General features: G+C 40.1%; 1 protein-coding gene across 11 annotated transcripts in view; it reads right to left on the bottom strand.

Annotated features, from left to right (window-relative positions):
• CDK19 (cyclin dependent kinase 19) overlaps window positions 1-20,368 on the bottom strand; it is a 112,391-nt gene that overhangs the window by 17,550 nt on the left and 74,473 nt on the right. For all 11 annotated transcript variants that reach the window (XM_036316478.1, XM_036316475.1, XM_036316477.1 and 8 more), the window contains one exon: window positions 2,514-2,571. In XM_036316478.1, the coding sequence (XP_036172371.1) occupies window positions 2,514-2,571 (58 nt within the window). The remainder of the gene's footprint in view (window positions 1-2,513; window positions 2,572-20,368) is intronic.

Below are 20,368 nucleotides of genomic sequence, written 5' to 3'. Positions count from 1 at the left end.
TCCCTGGTTTTATCCTTAATCTTGGATAGAATTTCAATCCTAAAACTCTTAATGGTAAAGCTAGGATACAGAATTTTATGTTGAGAAACAGTAGAGCTATTTGGGAGCAGTAAGGAGGAAACGTTAAGTTTGGGTGACTGTGCTCAATGTGATGACAGGTACAAACAAGGCAAAGTATAAGAAGATGATGATGAATTTGGTTTGGGATAATGGCGTGTAGGTTGCCAATAGAAAACAAATAGAGATAAGAATTCAGCTAAGATGAGAGAATGGAATCTGAGATCCAGATCTTTAGAATAATTCCCTAAAGAAGTAACTGTAGAAGAGGGAGGCCATGTCCAAAGCCAGTGCCCAGGGTGTCTTGAAACAAAAGGTTAATAGAAGAGGCAAAATGAACCAAATACAGAAGTAACAGCAAAAGTGGTATATAGAAAAACAGACTTATATGATGCCATATAGACCAAGAAAATGTCTCCAGGCCAAACTGGTTAGGAGAACAAATAGCTAAGGCAGTAAAGGAAAGCGGTGACTAGATTTGGTAAGACAAAATTCAAAGGTGTCTTTTTAGAGAGCAGTTTCAATTGAGGAATGGAATTAAGAGGCCAGATTATAACAAATCAGCTTTAGTGGAACCAATGGGTGAATATGTGTTCTAGAAGTAAAGGAACAAGGTGGGGGGAAGGGGACACAGAACAAATGGTACAGAAAACAAAATGGATAGGACAAGATTTATTTTTAAAGTTGGGAAGAGGACCGTGAATGTTTAAAGGTGAAGAGGAGAAACTTGAGAAGGAGAGACTGGAGATCCCATAATCTAAGGAGCTAAAGGATAGCAGGAAGATTATTGAAGCTAAGAAGGGCACTAGATGGGCCTTCGGAGGGAAGAGTCATTCCTTCTCTGACAGTTTCAAAGGCAGGGCTGTGCTGACAAAAAGTGGTTGATGAGGTCACACTAGGTAGCTCTGCTGTCACTAGGTAGCAATGTTGGTAGGGAAAGAGACTCTGGACTTGGAATTCGAAGTCCTTCCTTTGAAAGGCTGAACAAGCTACAACCTCTTAAATCCAGCTCTCCTTATCTACAATATCTGCCATACAGATGGTTGTATAAAATAACGAAATAACTAACATATGGCAGTATCTCTCAATCTGGATAGTAAACTGTTTATTTTACTGTCTCTCATGGGAAAGAACCATCCTTTATCTCCACTTTCACCAGTGTCTAGCAAGAGTAGGTACTCAATACATGCCTATAAGAAAAAAAACGTTAAGAGTGAGGGAGAAACAAGTGAGGAGTGGTGTAAAGGTGATGGGGCAGGAAGGAGAAGGGGAAAGGGAAGGAAAGCAGTGACCTGGTTCTTAATTAATATCAACAAAACTAAATGACTGAATCTCAGAAATCTCAGAATAGAGGTTTAAAGAAAGGGAAGTTGGTTTAGAACAACTTCTTCAGGGCCTGGGCTGATGTATTAACTGAAGAAGTAGAAGACCAAGCAGCAGGGGTGGCTCAGTTGAAGTAGAACAGAATGAATTTGTAGGAGGTTAAGTTAGCATAACTTTGCACCACCCCGATCATGATATAGTCTAACAGCAAAGACAACAGGTTGATGAAACAAAATTTATTTTGAAATCCTTCTAAAAAGCACTGAACATTCAATAAACGTAATTTCTAGTAAAAGAAATTAAAATAAAGCATTTCTTAGCTAATTTTCTACCCAAATATTGTCAGGTATAAATGAATCCTTCAGGGTTGAAAAGGAAATTTTAATATACAGATAAGACTCTTTTCAGTGCCTTAATCTAAGATTAGCAAGTAAGAGGGTCTATAAACTTATATATTCATTTGGAAAAGATATGTTGGTACCTGGCACAGGACATACGTGGGGCAGGGGAAAGATATCTGTGAAGCTCTATATGTATTAGGTGAGAGTGGGAGGGATGTATTTAAGGAAAGAACATTTGGTAAAGCTGAGACAAAAGTAACATTTTGGGGGATTATGTTTAAGGTGACTGTGCAGGACAGTAACAGTGACATAAACACATGCTAGGGATTTTGATTGGGAATGAATTTTTGTGGGCTTGCTTGCCTCAGTTTAGAATTATGAAACCTTGTTTTGGGAATAAACCTGAGGGTTTTTTTAAAATATATATTTTTATTGATTTCAGAAAGGGAGGGAGAGAGAGATAGAAACATCAATAATAGAGAGAATCATCAATCAGTTGCCTCCTGCATGTCCCCTACTGGGGATTGAGCCTGCAACCCAGGCATATGCCCTTGACCAGAATCGAACCTGGGATCCTTCAGTCCACAGGCCAACGCTCTATCCACTGAGCCAAACAGGCTAGGGCAACCTGAGGGGTTTTATAAACTATCTATCTATATTTCCTAATATCTTTTCTAAAAATATGAGAAAGTAATTTTTAAGTTAACTACTTAAATAAGAGTATTAAAAAGGGAAATCATCTTTGCAGTCACTTCAGTTTCTTAATAAATTATTTTAGAAATAATTACCTACCTATTTTGACTCTCCCCCTCTCAGGACCTTCTCCCATTACTAGGATATTTGCTGGTTTCTAGAAATAAAAATAGAGCATTCAAATTACTATGCTAATTCTTTTGACATGCTCTAAAATGGAAAAAAGTTCTTATAATGTGAAAAAGCTCTTATAATATTCTGTATTTTCAACATAACTATAATCAAATATTAAGTACCTTCTACATAGTTAAAGCATTTGACATGTTTAAAGTTAGTCAGCCCTAACTTTCCATAAACAACCTTGCTATGGAAATATCTTATTTTCAAAATTATATCATACAAATAATTACAAATGAATTAAAGCTGTCATTTCTATTTGTCCCACAGAAATAATAAGTAATAATAATGTAAAAACCTGTACAAATTATAACTGCTTGCTGCCCACAACAGTTTTTGTGGTTGAAAAATTTATATAAAATTTCAAACCTCAACATATCACATGGAATATTCCTTGCTAAATATTTCTAAACTACTGTAAGAAAATATGATCAACATTCAACAGATTCCATTAAAATTCATACATGGCTTCAGCTATAGTTCATGCAAAAGTGAGAAATTCAAAATATAATTTCAAGATGTAAGAAAATAAACACCGAGGCTAATACAAAGCTACATAAAGAAAAGAGCAGGCTGCAAACGTATCCACGATCTGTTAAGTCGTCCTCATTTGTAGACATCTGGAAACAGAAACTGCTAAGAGAGGGCTTTAGACCAGTGATGGCGAACCTATGACACGCATGTCAGAGTTGACATGCGAACTCATTTTTTTGGTTGATTTTTCTTTGTTAAATGGCATTTAAATATATAAAATAAATATCAAAAATATAAGTCTTTGTTTTACTATGGCTGCAAATATCAAAAAATTTCTATATGTGACACGCACCAGAGTTAAGTTAGGGTTTTTCAAAATGCTGACACGCCGAGCTCAAAAGGTTCGCCATCACTGCTTTAGACAATAAGTCTCCTCTGTAAACTCCATTTCCAAGGTCTTCTCAGTGAAATGGAGGAGTTACGGAGGTGAGTAACATCTTAAAAAAGAAATTAAAATTAGCAGGACTTTCTGACTAGCTGAAGTCAGAAAATTAAGAAAAAGGTTGATAAAGACTGCACCAAGATTTTGAGTTTATCTGACTGGGAAGAATGATGGTGCCTTTATTTTGGAAAAGTTATGAGAAGTACTGGTTTGGGAGTGGGAACAACAAAGAGAAGGAGATGACATATTGAGTTTGAGGAAGGTGAGATGCCTAAGTCAGGCTAGCCAGGGAAGTGAAAATAGGAAGATTTGGATTTGAAAGTTATTGTCACTAGAGTGTGATAACTGAAGACAAGAGACAAGATTGGTTTACCATAGCAGGAAGAGAAAAATAGCATCAGACAAAAACAGAACGTTCAAAATTCAAGCTTGACAACTATTTATCAAAGATCCGTTATGTATAAAACATTGCATTGGAGACTTTCAGAAAACTTCTTGACTCAAGGAGCTTAAAATCTAGTAAGAGAAGACAAACAGACATCTTTTTAGAATACAACATATTATGAAAAGTACCAAAACAGCAAAATAAAATGTCAGGAATGAATGATTCTTCTCAATGAATATTAGTCTTTAGCAAGGAGATGGTTTTAGGTGACTAAGGATGACTAAAATTTTGATAAGCATAAACAAAAGAATGACTTTTCAGGCTCAGGACGCCCTATAAGCAAGGGTGTGGTCACATAAAATCACAGATACGGCATACTGAAAGAACCTAAAGTGTTTTATTATGACTAGAGCATAGAATGCTCAATGTTGGAAATAAAATGCCACATTAAATAAACTGGAATTTAGCCCAGCCGGTGTGGCTCTGGGGTTGAGCGTTGACCTGTGAACCAGGAGGGCACGGTTCAATTCCTGGTCTAGCCATTTGCCCAGGTTGCACGCTCGATCCCTGGTGTGGGACATGCAGAAGGCAGCTGATTGATGATGCACTCTCATCATTGAGATTTCTATCTCTCTCTTACGCTTTCTTCCTCTCTGGAATCAAAAATATATGAAAAAAGAAAAAAGTAACTAGAATTTATTCTATAGACTAAGCCAGGGGTGGGCAACCCCTGGCACGCGTGCCAAACATGGCACACCAGTAACTTTTGCTAGCACGCGAAATCCTCTCTTATAATCTTCCATTTACAATTTTTTCTTTAATATTGACTTTTTTACTTTTCAGATAAATTCAGTGTAGGTGCATCTTAGATAAATAAATAATTTTACATAACAAGTTATCTTAAAGACCACAGCCATGGATTGACGAGAGGGGAAGAGCAATTTCTATGCCTCTGTCTTAACTCTCCCTGCCTTCCTAGATCCAACCAGTGTTTTAGTTTCATCCACATACGCTTGTGAATCTTTGTTCTCAGTGATGAATTTTGTTAAGTCTCCTAATCAGAGTAGCCTGACGGATGAAAGTAGTAGCTGGTGCATATCTCTGAAGGTCACGAAATATAAACCTGATGTAAAATCTCTGTCATCAGTGATGCAGCAGCAAAAGTCCCACTGATAATATCAAACGGAGTCATAAAGTTTTCTGTCGGACTATAAGTGTACATGTATACATTAAAAAATAAATGTATTTTTCATCATCATATACTGTTTTTGTCGCTCGAATGAATTTTATTATTTCTTCAAGGTTCTTCACATACGTACACCTTAAGAGATATCAAGTAGGCGTAACATGTTCTCAAAAAATTAGGGTTGGCACGCAGAAGAATTTTGAGTCAGAGATTTTGCTGGTTTTGGCACGCACTCACAAAAAGGTTGCCCACCCCTGGGCTAAGCCAAGACAGATTAGTGAGGTAATCAGATTTATATTTAGGAAAAAACTCTGATAGCAATACAAAGAATGAATTGGAAGGAATGGATAAACCACAAAGTACAGACAGAGAGACAAGTCGGAAGTGGGCTATAATAGTCTGCAGTGATTGGCAAACTGGCTCGCAAGCCACATGCGGCTCTTTGGCCCCTTGAGTGTGGCTCTTCCACAAAATACCGACTTCTGCACATGGGCCACGAAGTTTTAATCGCACTGTACGTGTGCGCCCGCACATGGTATTTTGTGGAAGAGCCACACTCAAGGGGCCAAAGAGCCACATATAGCTCGCGAGCCGCAGTTTGCTGACCACGGGTCTAGGGAAAAGTAAGGGCACCCTAACTTGTGACAATGGTCATGGAGGAACAAATCAGAGCATTAAGGTAAAAGGTAAATACTTGGCATGGCTTTTTTACACCACTTTCTCCTGCTCCATAGTCATCTATTCAGCAAGTATTGACTGAGCACATACTAAGTATCAGGAGGTGGTTTAGATGCTAGAGATACAGCAGTAAACAAAACCAGGAAAAATCCTTGTCCTCACAAAGCTTACACACTAATGGGAAAAGAAAGGCAATAAACAAATGTACAATACATCAGATATCGTTAAGTACTGTGGAAAAAAACGAAACAAGGAGAATACAAGAAGTTTCCGCACCTGGTATTATGGCTGACTAAATGCTCTAGGGGACCCTGTTATTACAGAAACAACATATGCCACATAAGAAACATTCCTTGAAGGATCCCTGATCTCACAAGAGGTCTACAGTCTCATGCCTCAGCCCAAATAATATAACCTTGTGGTTGGAGAGTGACAAAAGGCGGGATGGGCCTGAAAGCAGATGCCAATAACAAACACTGAAACTTGGGCTACCTACAAAGTGAGGAAGCTAAGCTGCTGCCCCTCAATCAGCCAAGACTCTCAAGGGGACTAACGTAAACCAAATTGCTAAAAGAAAGCTGGATCAGCTAAGTATTGTCAGACAAAATAGCTTAAAGGCGAAAATATTACTAGGTGTAAAGATGGTAACTATATAATACAAGGTTCAATTAATCAGGAAGAAGCACACTCCTAAACTTGTGATGTAATTGAAAAAATATACATGCATAGTGAAAATTGTTGTAACTTCAGAGAGGGAAAAGACCAATAACACCATATTTTTCTCAATTACTGGTATGTCAAGCAGACAAAAGATTAGTAAGGTACAGATTACCCAAAGGACACAATTAGCAATGTTGATTTAGCAGTGATATGCATATCATCTTACCCATTAATTGGAGAGTACATATTTTTCTCAAGCACACATGAATATTTACAAATACTGATCATGTACTAACAGGTCTCAAGAAATTTCAAGGAACTGTCATCAAACAGGCTATGTTCTCTGATCACAATGCCATTACATTAAGTCAATTATGAAAGTATAAATTAAAAATTCCATATATTTGGAAATTCAAAAATATTTCTAAATTGCCCTGACCAGTGTAGCTCAGTTGGCTGGGCGTCATCCTGTGCACCAAAAGGTTGCTGGTTAGATTCCTGGTGAGGACACATAACCAGGTTATGGGCTCAATCCCTGGTAGGAGGCGTGCAAAAGGCAGCAGACTGATGTTCTGCTCTCACGTCGATGTTCCTCTTTCTCTTTTCCTCTCCCTTCCTCTCTCTCTAAAAATCAATTTTAAAAAATATTTTTTAAATATTCCTAAATCACTTAGAGGTAAAAGGAGAAACTATGAAGAAGTTAAAAATAAAACCATATCAAAACCATAGAATGCAGCTAATGCTGTCTGTACTTACAAGGGAAATTTATAGCCCTAAATATTTGTTAGAAAGGGAGGAATGATGAAAATAATTATGTGCCCAAGTTAAAAAAAAAGAAGAAAAGCTCAACAGAATAAATAAAAATAACGTAGGAATAAAAAAGATAAAGTTAAGGGTAGAAATCTATGAATAGGGAGAATTTATGAAGACTCTAGGACAGTGGTTCTCAACCTTCTGGCCCTTTTAAATACAGTTCCTCATACTGTGACCCAACCATAAAATTTTCGTTACTACTCCATAACTGTAATGTTGCTACTGTTATGAATTGTAATGTAAATATCTGATATGCAGGATGGTCTTAGGTGACCCCTGTGAAAAGGTCGTTCGACCGCCAAAGGGGTCGTGACCCACCGGTTGAGAACTGCTTCTCTAGGACAACCAAAGCAAGAGGAGAGAAGGTACAAATAAACAACATTACAAATTGCAAATAGGAACATAACTATAAATTCAGTGGAGGTTAAAAAGATAAAAGAGGAATATGAAGAACTTTATGTCTATTAATTTTAAAACATACACAAAATAGACAAAGTCAAGAAAATGTAACCTACAAATTGACTCAAAATCAATTAGAAAACCTGAAAGTGCTGAATAAATTGAAACTGTAGTTAAAAATCTTCCTGCCAAGAAAACACCAGACCCAAGTTGATCAAAGAGGCAAGTTTTCCAAATTTTTAATGAACAGATTGTTTTAATTTTATTCAAACATTTTCAGAGAACAGAAAAAGAGAGAATGCTCCCAACACATCCTAGAAGGCCAATATAACCTTGACAACAAAACCAGATAACGTATGAGAAGAAAAAAATTTTAGGCCAACCTCACTCATGAGTATAGATGCAAAATTATTAAACAAAATATTATTAAGCCAAATCCAGAGATAGGAATACCAGGATGGCTTAACATTAAGAAAGTCTATATAAGCCACCACCATATTAACAGATTTAAGATAATTATCTTGATAGTGGCTAAAAAATAGACAATTACCTTGAGAGAGTGAAAAAGCAGTTGATAAAATTTAACACCCATTCATAATAAACACTCCTATCAAGTTAGACTAAAAAAAACTTCCTTCATCTAATAATGGGTATCAAAAACTAAGAAGGAAACAATGAAAGCATTCCCTTTAATATTAACTAAAATCAACATTTTATTATAAGCCCAGTGCTATAAAACAATAATTAAAGGTATATGTATAGACTGGAGAGGCAGAAACAAAACTATTCTTTTTAGAGATGACATAATTATCTACATAGAAAATCCAAAGTATTTACAAACACGTTAGCGATAGTAACAGAGTTTAGTAGGATGTCTGGCTAACAGAGCAATATGAAAAAGTCAACTGTATTTCTATATGCCGGGGGGGGGGGGGGGGGAAGCTGGGAAATATAATTTTACAATTTTTCTACAGCAACAAAATAACTATAAGGTGTCTAGGAATAAAAATAGCAAAAGATGTACAAGATCTTTATACAGAATATCTTAAAACCTTACATTAAATGACATTAAGAAGTCCTAAATAAAAAGACAGGGGGTGGGTGGGTGGGAAGAGATCAACCAAAGAACTTGTATGCATACATGCATAACCCATGAACACAGACAATAAGGCAGTGGAGGTCTGGGGCAGAGGGCAGGGGTGGGCTATAATGGGTCAATGGGAGAAAAAAGGGGCTATATGTAATACTTTTACAATAAAGATTAAAAAATTAAAAATAAATAAAATAATTATTTTTTTAATCCTCAAACGAGGATATTTTTCTATTGATTTTTAGGGAGAGTGGAAGAGAGAGGAAAGACAGAGAGAAACTCGATGTGAGAGAAACACATCAATTGGTTGCTTCCTGCATGTGCCCTGACAAGGGCCCAGGAGCCTGCAACTGAGGTACGTGCCCTTGATCGGAATCAAATCCGGGACCCTTAGGTCCACAAGCCCTCGCTCTATCCACTGAGCCAAACCAGCTAGGGCAGGGTCACTTTTCTTAACGTATTACTTGGCCTCTTAGTTGGCCACTTACTCTGAGCCAAACCAGCTAGGGCTAAAAGAAAATTTAAAAAATAATAATATAAAAGAAGTCCTAAATAAATTTATAGATAAGAAGACTCAACACAGGGTCTCAGAAAATAGGTTTACAATTGTGAGTACGCAAAACAGCTTATTCTTATATTTTACTTATTAATTATTGTATTATTTTCCATATGAACAAATGTAAACCTACTTTTGCCCACCCCTGTACAGTAGACACCAATTCTCCCAAAACTTATATGTAAATTCTATGCAACATCAATCAAAATCTCAACCAGGTTTTTTATTGTGGAACTTGAAAAGCTGGTTTAAAAATGTATGCAGAAGAGCAAAGAGCTAAGAATAGCCAAGATACTGTGAAAGTAGACAGTGTGATACTTGGTACAACGACAGACAAAATGATCAATGGGACAGGACAGAGTATCTAGATGGAACCAACATAATGAGAGAAGAGGAAATTCAGATCAGTGGAGAAAGGAGAACTATTCAATAAATGGTGCTGACACAACAGGTTATCCAAATGGAGAAAATAAATGAATCCTCACCTTATACCGTATATACATAAATTTCAGGTAGATTAAGGATTTAAATGTGAAAAGCAAAACTTTAAAACTTTTTTGGGAAAAAAGTCTTTCTGATCCTGAGGTAGGGAAGAATTTCTTAAACACATTACAAAAAATTACAATAAAAAAGACTGATAAATTTGGCTATTAAAGTAACTTCTCTCTTGGCTGTTATGACTCAGTTAGAGCATCATCCCGTACATCAAAAGGGGGCAATTCAATTCCTGGTTTGGGAGGCAATGCAGGTATGGGAGGCAATGGATTGATTTTTCTCTCCCACATCAATGTTTCTCCCCCCCTCTCTAAAATTAATTTTAAAAACTGTCTTTAAAAATAAATAGAAATAACTTCCAATCATCTACACTAATAAAAGACAAACATGCAAATTGACAGTACCTTTGCTACGCCAGAAGCCACGCCCACCAAACAGAGAGACTATATGCAAATTAACCCAACCAAGATGGCGGCCGGCAGCTGCGGAGCTGGAGCAAGCAGGAGACTTGATTGCCCCAATGATGGAGGAAGCCAAGCTTCCCGGCTCTGAACTCCACTCAAAGCAACAAAGTTTCAATTATAGAAGGTAAACAGACCCCAGAATAAAAAAGAAAAAGAAAAAAAGGAGAGGCTGGGAGCTTCTGTCGTCGCCGAGGGGGCTTGGCCAGCCTGAAAACGGCCCTCAGCCCCTCACCCAGACTGGCCAGGCACCCCAGTAGGGACCGCCCACCCTAAAGGGAGTGTGGCCAGCCTGAAAACAGCCATCAGCCCCTCACCCAGGCTGGCCAAACCTCCATGGGGTGAGGGTCCTGACTAGGGAGGGCTTGACCAGCCTGCAAACAGCCATTGGCCCCTCACCCAGGCTGGCCAGGCACCCCAGCGGGACCCCCACCCTGATCTGGGACACCCTTCAGGGCAAACCAGCTGGCCCCCACCCATGCACCAGGCCTCTATCCTATATAATAAAAGGGTAATATGCAAACTGACCCTAACAGCAGAATGACTGGGAATGACTGGTCACTTTGACACACACTGACCACCAGGGGGCAGACGCTCAATGCAGGAGCTGCCCCCTGGAGGTCAGTGCGCTCCCACAGGGGGAGCTCTGCTCAGCCACAAGCCAGGCTGATGGCTGCCAGTACAGTGGTGGTATTGGGAGCCTCTCCCGCCTCCTCAGCAGCACTAAGGATGTCCGACTGCAGCTTAGGCCTGCTCCCTGCTGGCAAGTGGACATCCCCCGAGGGCTGCCGGGCTGCCAGAGGGATGTCTGACTGCCAGCTTGGGCCTGATCCCCCAGGGAACGGGCCTAAGCCAGCAGGTGGACATTCTCTGAGGCGTCCCAGACTACAAGAGGGCATAGGCTGGGCTGAGGGACCACCCCGAGTGCACAAATTTTTATGCACCGGGCCTCTAGTTAGAGATAAAGAAAATTAAAAACTAAGCACAAGCCGGAAATATATGTTGTATACATTAAGTAACAGAAATATACTATCCAGAATAAAGAACTACAAATCAGTATGAAAAACAACCACATAGAAAGTTTGACAAAATGTCCAAATAGGCATTTAACAACAAAAAAACCATGCTTTAACAATTAAGCATAGGAAAAGATGCTCAATTTCATTAACAATAAGGGAAATACAGATTAATATCACAGTGAGATACCACTTATACCTGGTATATTGGTAAAAAACTAAGAACTGCTGAATAGTAGTAAGTGGGTCTGGGGAAACTCTAATAAAACGCTGGTGGGAAAATAAATTGGTACAACTTCTTTGATAAAGAATTTGGCATCTTCTTGAAAAACTGAAAAATTACATAGCCTTCAACTCAGTAATTCCATTTTTAGATATACTAGAGAATGTTCATAGAAATACAGTTTGTAAAGTAAAAAAATATGGACACAACCCAGATTCCTAGCTAACAGGAAAATGGAGAAATTAATTGTGGTAGAGTCACACATGAATTTTAAAATTATAGTGAATATAAGTGAATTACAAACAAAGTTTAAAAAAATGTTCAAATCAACCCTAGCCCGTTTGGCTCAGTGGGCAGAGCATGGGCCCACAGACTGAAGGGTCCCGGGTTCAAGGGCACATACCTCGGTTACAGGCTTGATCCCAGTCCTGGAGGGGGCACGTCTTAGGCAACCAATCAATGTGTGGATCTCACATCAATGTTTCTCTCTCCCTTTCTACTCTAAAAATCAATGGACAAATATCCTCGAGTGAGGATTAACAAACAACAACAAATAGTTCAAATCTTGGAAGTATTATATTGAGTGAAAAAAGCTTTATAAGACTGCATACAGCAGGATGCCATTTTCATAAAACTTAAAATCAAGCAAAGTTTAAAAATATCCTGGTTAGTCATACATATAAATATAATAAACTGTTTTAACAAAGAAGTGAATAATGAATTCCAAATTCTGGATATTTGTTACCTCTTAGAAGGGGGCAGGAGGATAGGATGGGGAAAAACATAAGTAGAAGCAAGCTACTGGTTGTGTCCCAGTTATTGGGTTAAGTGACAGGCTCCTAACTATTAAGTTTGTGAAGTACATACATGTTCCAAATATCACTTTGTATATGATGTATTAAGAATATAATAAAGACAAGAAAGCAAGGAATAGGAATACGCACTGTTATGAGTGCGTTGAGAGGTCTTATTTTCGACATTATTTAAACATTTTTTATATTAGAGGCCCAGTGCACAAAATTCTTGCATGGGTGGGGTCCCTCTGCCTGGCCGGCGATCGGGGCCAATCAGGATCATCTCGCCCAATCGGGGCAGGGACCGCGGAAGGGCTCCAGGGCATGTCTGGCCCCATCTTGCCCAGTCCCAATTGGCCAGACCCCAGCAGCAAGCTAACCTACCGGTCAGAGCCTCTGCCCCCTGGTGGTCAGTGCACATCGTAGCGACCAGCCAGTTGACCGCTCGGTTGGACACTTAGCATATTTGGCTTTTATATATAGAGACTAGAGGCCCGGTGCACAAAAATTTGTGCACTCGGGGGGGGGGGGGTCCCTCAGCCTGGACTGTGCCCTCTCGCAGTCTGGGACACCTCGGGAGATAACGACCTGCTGGCTTAGGCCTGCTCCCGGGTGGCAGAGGGCAGGCCCAATCCCTAGGTGCAGCCCCTGGTTGGGCTCAGAGCAGGGCTGATTGGGGAGTTGGGGCGCCGCCCCCTGTCATGCACAGAGCAGGGCGGATCTGGAGGTTGCGATGCCACCCTCAGTCACGCTCAGGATAGGGCCGATTGGGGGGTTGGGGCACCGCCCCATCACACTCAAGGCAGGGTCGATGGGGAGGTTGCGGCGCCACCGCCTGTCACTCACAGAGCAGGGCCAATCAGGGGGTTGGGGCGCTGCCCCCTGTCACTCACAGAGCAGGGCCCATCAGGGGGGTTGGGGCTCCGTACCCTGTCATGCACAGAGCAGGGTCGATCAGGGTGTTGGGGAGCTCCTCCCTGTCACGCACAGAGCAGGGCCGATCAGGGGTTTGAGGAGCTCCCCCCTGTTACTCACAGAGTTGGGCCGATAGGGGAGTTGGGGCACCGTCCCCTGTCACACACAGAGCAGGGCCAGTGGGGGGGTGGGTTGGGGCGCCGCCCTCTATCACCCACAGAGCAGGGCCCATCAGGGGGTTGGGGCGCCGCCACTATCACACTCAGGGCAGGGCGGATGGGGAGGTTATGGCTCTACCCAGTCACACACAGAGCAGGGCCTTTGGGGGGTTGGGGGGGTTGGGGCGCCGCACCCTGTCACACACAGAGCCGCAGGGCAATCAGGGGGTTGGGGAGCTCCCCCCTATCAGGCACAGAGCAGGGCTGATCAGGGGGTTGGGGAGCCTTCCCCTGTCACAAACAGAGCAGGGCGGATAAGGAGGTTGTGCCTCCGCCCCCTGTCACACACACAGCCGCAGGGCGATCAGGGGGTTTGGGCACTGCCCCATCACGCTGATCCCGGTGCTGGGAGGCCTCGCGGCTCCGCTGATCCCGGTGCTGAGGGGCATATTACCCTTTTACTATATAGGATAGAGGCCTGGTGCACGGGTGGGGGCCGGCTGGTTTGCCCTGAAGGGTGTCCTGGATCAGGGTGGGGGTCCCCACTAGGGTGCCTGGCCAGCCTGGGTGAGAGGATGATGGCTGTTTGCAGCTGGTCAAACCCTCTTCAGGGTAGGGATCCCCACTGGGGTGCCTGGCCAGTCTGGGTGAGGGGCTGAGGGCTGTTTTCAGGCTGGTGGGTGACTGAAGCTCCCAACTGCTCCTTTTTTTTTTTCTTTTTATTCTGGGCCAGCTTTAGCTCTGAGGCTTGGCTCCAGCTCTTAGGCCTCCGCTGCTGAAAGCAGGTATCTGGTTTGTTTTGGTTCTATAATCGAAACACTGTTTCAACTCCAGCTCTGAGATCCCAGCTGGCTGAAAGCAGGTTTCTGGGGTTTTGTTTAGCTTCTATATTTGTAACAATGTTTCAAACTGCAAGCTCAGAGGCTGGCAGCGGCAGGCAGGGAACGTTGGAATCCTCCATCACTGAAGCAAGCAAGCCTCATGTTCGCTTCAAGCTGCCTGTTTGCCGGCCGCCATCTTGGCTGGCAGTTAATTTGCATATCTCGTGGATTAGCCAATGGGAAGGGTAGCAGAGGTACGGCTAATTACCATGTTTCTCTTTTATTAGATAGGATGGATGTTTTTCCCTATACATATATCTACGATAGTGTAATTTTTAAATTAAGCGCAATAAGAAATTAACATTAACTAATAATAAAATGGAGCAATTATAACAACATCCTATATAATAAAAGCGTAATATGCTAAGTGTCTGACCGATGGGTCAACCGTTATGTCGCTTGACCAGTCGCTATGATACTCACTGACCACCAGGGTGCAGATGCTCCAGTAGGTTAGCTTGGGGTCCAGCCGATTGGGACTGGACGAGAGGGCTGGACACACCTTGAAGCCCTCCCACAGTCCCTCTCCGGCTGGCCGGCCCCCATCAGCCTCAACTGGGACTGGGCAAGACGGACCCAATCACCAGCCAGGCCAAGCGATCCCACCTGTGCATGAATTCATGCACTGGGCCTCTAGTACTGTAATAACAGTTACATGAATGTGGCCTGTCCCTCTTTCTCATAACCGAGATGGCTACTAGTTAACTCATGGTCAGGCAGCTATACAACATGGATACACTGGACAAAGGGATGATTTACATCCCAGGCAGAATGGAGCAGTACAGCCTGAGGTTTCATAACACTACTCAGAATGGCATGAAATTTAAAACATGCATTAATTCTGGAATTTCCATTTAATATTTTAGGACTGCAGTTGACTGCAGGTAACTGAAACTATGGAAAGTGAAACTTAGAATAAGAGGGGAATACTGTAAATGTCAACGTCATAAGATTCTTGATGTTTTAAAATAATGGTAACAAAATAAGTGATATAATGACCATTAAAATACATTTAACTTTTCAAAGCATTTTCACATAAATTTCCTTTTTCTTAATGAAAATACTCAAGGCCTACAGGGCTAGGATTTTATTGTCTATCTGACAATACAAGTCTCAGAACAACTCCACATAATCCTCAAAATACCACACCGGGCTGTGTTTACAGAGACTATGCTCAATTTTCAAATGGCTAACTCTAACAGTGATTAATTTTAGTGAAGAAAAGTATGTACCTTAAAAGAAAATAAAGGAAACTGCAGCTCATGAACACACACCTCCAACCACACATACAAACCTGAAAGAGTGAATAAAGGATACCAAAATTGTTCTGACCTAGTTACATCCCAATTAACACAGACTATGCTTTACAAAAACTCCTCTTCTTACTGTGAACACAAAATGCCAGCTGTGAAAGAAAGTGATACTGCGGGGTTTGCACACTTTCGTTACCATAGAAACAGTAGCAATGGCAGGAGTTGGATGCCTCACATTTAAGTTATCAGCAGTAAAATTGGATAGACAAATCAAGGCTTCAGGGTTTATTTAAATTGTACTTTAAAGGTAAAAGTCAGGGAAATAATGTGATAAACAATATGATTCCTCAGAAACTATTCTTGAAATATCTGCATTTTAGAAGAATTCAGTTAATTCTTGAATTTATATCTACATGTACTCCAGATTTGCCTTTGCCTTTTATAGAATCAATTTTATTCACAGGGTTAAATTTATTTCAATTAATTGGCACATCATAACTAGAACAGTCTAAAGATACAGAATTATCCATCTGCATTTGCTTTCCACTCCCCATCCCAGGAACCAAAATATGAAACCCACAAGATGACTCTTATCAGCATCAATAACGAAGACAGAGAAACACAAACACAACTGTCTACAATCCTGAATAACAGGAACAAAACCAATCAGAATATCAGTCGGACTAGTTTCTGAACAATGCTGGCCTGATATTAATGGGTACACTATTCTTCTATTTAAATATAGAAGTGCCACAACTCTCCTCACATTTGAAACAGAAGTACATTCCCAAGAAAAAACCCTCAGTTTATGTTCCTTTTGTTACACTGTTCTCCATTGTTCACCTTGAACAAATAAGATTCTGTGTTGTAACAGATAGGGCAAAGGACCATCTAAGAATAAGATACTATAAATGCTTTCTTTTCTTAGCAAACACAACAGTTATTTGCTAACAGCATCAGTTTATCATAACCTTTACCCCTTCAAATAAACTCATTGATAGGAGAGGATTTAAAAACATAAGGAATTTGATATTGTGATTGCAACCTCCTAAAGGTTAGGGAAGATATTTCTGTTACCACTTAGGCATCTGCTGAAATCCACGCATAGTGTTTAATAAATATTTGTTGAGTAAACAAATAAATGAATGAACAGAAACTGCCAATTGTTAGTACTTATGGCTCTTTGTTAGGCAAATTCTCCATTTTAAAAGAAGTTGTAAGAAACTAGAGTAAGCACTAACCCCCAAATATGCAAGTTTACCTCTGAATATAGATTTTGTTTAAAATCCTAATTCTAATTTATTCCAGGGTTCAGCCATCACCCATATGCTAATGACTCCCAAATCTATCCTTCTAGACTCTAAATTCTATATACCTTCGCAATATGTCAACTGTATGCTGTCCATCTCCACAATCATCTCAAACACAACTTATTCAACCTGAATTTTTACAGCCTCTTTCTGGTATTCCCTTCTCAGTCACTCAGTCAACAAAATAAGTCTGCATACCCTGTGCTTTATCCCTCAAATCTAATCAGTCCTCAGATCTGTATCTTACTCTGCTATCTCGATTACCTTAATTCAGGCCTTCATCATTCCTCAACCAGCTGATTACAAGTCTAATAAAGCTTCTGTCCCTGCACCCTTAAACCAATTCTCCATATCCCGGTCTCTGGGCATTTCTTAAGCAAAAATCTGTCCTGCTCAGCTTCAACTAGCCACAGGAAAAATCCACACTTCTAAACATGACAATTAGGATCCACCATCATCTGATGCTACTTCTCACGTCTGCCTTTTCTTTCACTACTTCTTGCTGGTCCCTGAATATACCTCATAATTTTTTTCAAACATTATTTTATGATGATTCATTTATGTGTATCTTCTGCCATGCAGTGGCAAAATACAATCCTTCATTAAGGGAAGGGATTGTATTTAATTATCTGTGTGTTTTCAGTGTCCAGCATAATGTCTAGTACATATTAAGAGGTCAAAATATGTTTGTAAAGCATGTATTCTAAGTCTGTAAACCAGTACTTGCCCCCACAGAAATCTATAAGTAACTCTGTTCATCAAACCTTGGTATTCACAGTAAACAATGCCTGCCAACCCGGCACTGCACAACAGTTAACAATACACTTCTTTGTCTTTGCCTTTTAGGAGTGGTCACAGGCCTGACCAGCAGAGATAAGGTTTTCTTTTCTCTTACAAGAAGCAATAAAGAACAGCCATTATGAAAAGCTTAATGCAAGACAAACACATGTATCTAGAAGGTTATTCACCCAATTAACTTCAAGGTCACTTAAGAGAACATAATAAAGATACGTGCCAAATAGACAGCAATGCCAGGAATAATGCTACAAAGACATTCAGGTTCTATCCCGTTCATTAAGGAGAGGATGTACTAGTAGAAAGCAGTTTTCTATTTACATTTGTGACATTCAATTCAAATAAAATAACTTCAGTCTCATTATCATGAGAAATTAAAATGTCAGAGGTAGAAATTATCAAAATGAGCCCTCTGACTTTATTCATGAAGAAACAGAGGTGAAAGGCCTACAACCTTAACCAAGTTCACCATCCACAAACAGTGGCAGACCCAGGATTAGAACCCAAACCTCTCAGAGATACATTCCAGGCTAGGGTTATGAGAAAAAAAACACACTTGGAAAATGTACATCACTTAATTGATTTATGGCATTCACCTCCAGAAGACTTCTACTCAGATGTGTGCTTAGTGAGATAATCACAGAAAAAAATACCTATCCTCTGTAATCTCTCAGTGAAATGAATCATCAGACCTTGCATGCAAGATCCCCTCTTGATGAAGACACCATCAGTAAGGGATCTTGAATCAACCTATAGTGCCAGTCCAATAGGATGCCTGTAGTGGTGATTACGCAGGTATTACATTTGTCCAAATACATCAATTTGTAATTAATATGGGTGTATCTTATTATATATAAGTTCTCCCTCAATACAATTATTTTACTAAAATAGTATGCCTGACTTGATTCTTCAGTTTTAAACACAGGCCTCAAAGTACTGGGATTTCTTCTGTAGACCTTGGTTCCTAACCAGTTCCTGCCACTGCTGTCACTGTGGAATATATCTTAATTATACTCTTAGTGACCTTGAAGTTAGTTGGGTACATAGCCCTCTGTTAAAAAAGAGACAAACCTTGGCATGTGGCCCAGTTGTTTGGAGCCTTGTCCCATATACCAAAGGGTTGCTGGTTCAATTCCACTCAGGGCACGTACCTAGGTGACAGGTTCCATCCCCAGTCAAGACATGTAAGGGAGGCAACCAATCAATCTCTCTCTCCCTCCCTCCTTCTGCGGTTCCTCTCTCTCTAAAATCAATAAACATATCCTCGATGAGGTTTAAGAACACAAAAAAAAACAAAACAAAAAAGAGACAAAAGGTCTAAAACGGAGTCACTTGTGCCAGGCCTCACATCAGCAAACCAAGATTTAACACTTAATCTAATTACTGTTTCAGCCACTCCAAGAAATGTAATCTTTAATAGTCAATGTAGAATTAGGTAATTCTGGTCAGTAATAGTGAGGTCATTTGCACAACAGGCCCCTTCCGTGACCCTTGCTTGAAACAATGCATTCTTTACTAATATCCTTTCTTCCCCTGCCCCCTTTCTGCCTTTAAAAACCTTTTCTTTTCTATAGCTCAGCAGAGCTCCTTTTTATTTGCTAGATGAGATGCTGCTCTATTTATGAATAGTTGAATAAAGCCAATTTAATCTTTAAATTTAGTCAGCTGAGTTTTGTTTTTTAACACTCTGAATGTAGATACATGTGTTTGTCAATACCAGTCATTAAAATTTTATGTCCAAGTCAGGGATCATCAAAAGAGCCCTGTCCCAAAGCTAAACCTCAGGAGGCCTCATAAGCCATTGTGAGTCTAACATATCTCCTTTGAAGTTGGTCCTCTTGGAAGTGTGACACTTAGCATGGATCACCTGCGCATCAAACAGCTAGTAGAGCATTGTGCTCTAACTCAGACAGGCGTACAGGACTCTGCAGAAAGCTCCAGTTACCTGGCTATCGGTGTGAATGACGGAAAAGCTGTCATGCCAAAAAATCACAACCCATACCTTAAAAACACTTCAAATATACCTTCTTAAAAAAATACCTCTTATGTTTTAAAGGAATGTATCACAGTATCCAGAGTATTGTAAGAAACGTTATCTTGTCTCATCTTCAAAAGATCTGTGTCGAGGCAGCAGGACAGGAGTCACTGCACATGAATGACATCACCACAATCAAAGGCCTTCAGACTGCAGACATGAATGGCTAAGCCACAGACGACTGAGGACCTGGCTCTAAGGAACTAGTTAGGGATCAGAGGTCTTCAACAGGAATCCCGTGTTATTCTTCAGCATGACAAGATCTGTAATTGTCCAAAATCACCTAAAATTGCAGGTTAGAAGATAACCAAGCCACACTTTACTTTTTCATAGTTAGCTCTGCATTCTGAAATAAATTAAGGTGATTAAATCATATCAAAATATATACTGCATTTTATCATAATTCTGTAAGTAGGATATTAATAAGTTAAATGAAAAACAATGAATAGAAATTCATTTGATTAGCATGGAACTGTTAGAATGAAAACTAAGTTAAATGAATCACTAATTTAGATCTCATTTTAGCAAGTTTTTTTAAACTTTCATATTTTTAAATATGAAGACTTGGTAAAAATATTAGCAATATTTAGATATAAACAGGATGAAATACGGCTTACTCTTTTTTAAAATAGAGGAGCATCTTTCACATATTTCTATTAGGGCTCTACTTTGTAAAGCAGAAGAAGGTAGGAAGAGTATCAGGCTACAAGAATTCTGGGGAAGAAAGCAGTTTAAAGAAAGGGCATCTTGCCGACTGA

This window comes from Myotis myotis, unplaced genomic scaffold (assembly GCF_014108235.1).
Source record: "Myotis myotis isolate mMyoMyo1 unplaced genomic scaffold, mMyoMyo1.p scaffold_m19_p_7, whole genome shotgun sequence".
Classification (NCBI taxonomy): domain Eukaryota; kingdom Metazoa; phylum Chordata; class Mammalia; order Chiroptera; family Vespertilionidae; genus Myotis; species Myotis myotis.
Note: the sequence above shows the minus strand (reverse complement) of the source record. Positions and strands in the feature narration are given on the sequence as shown.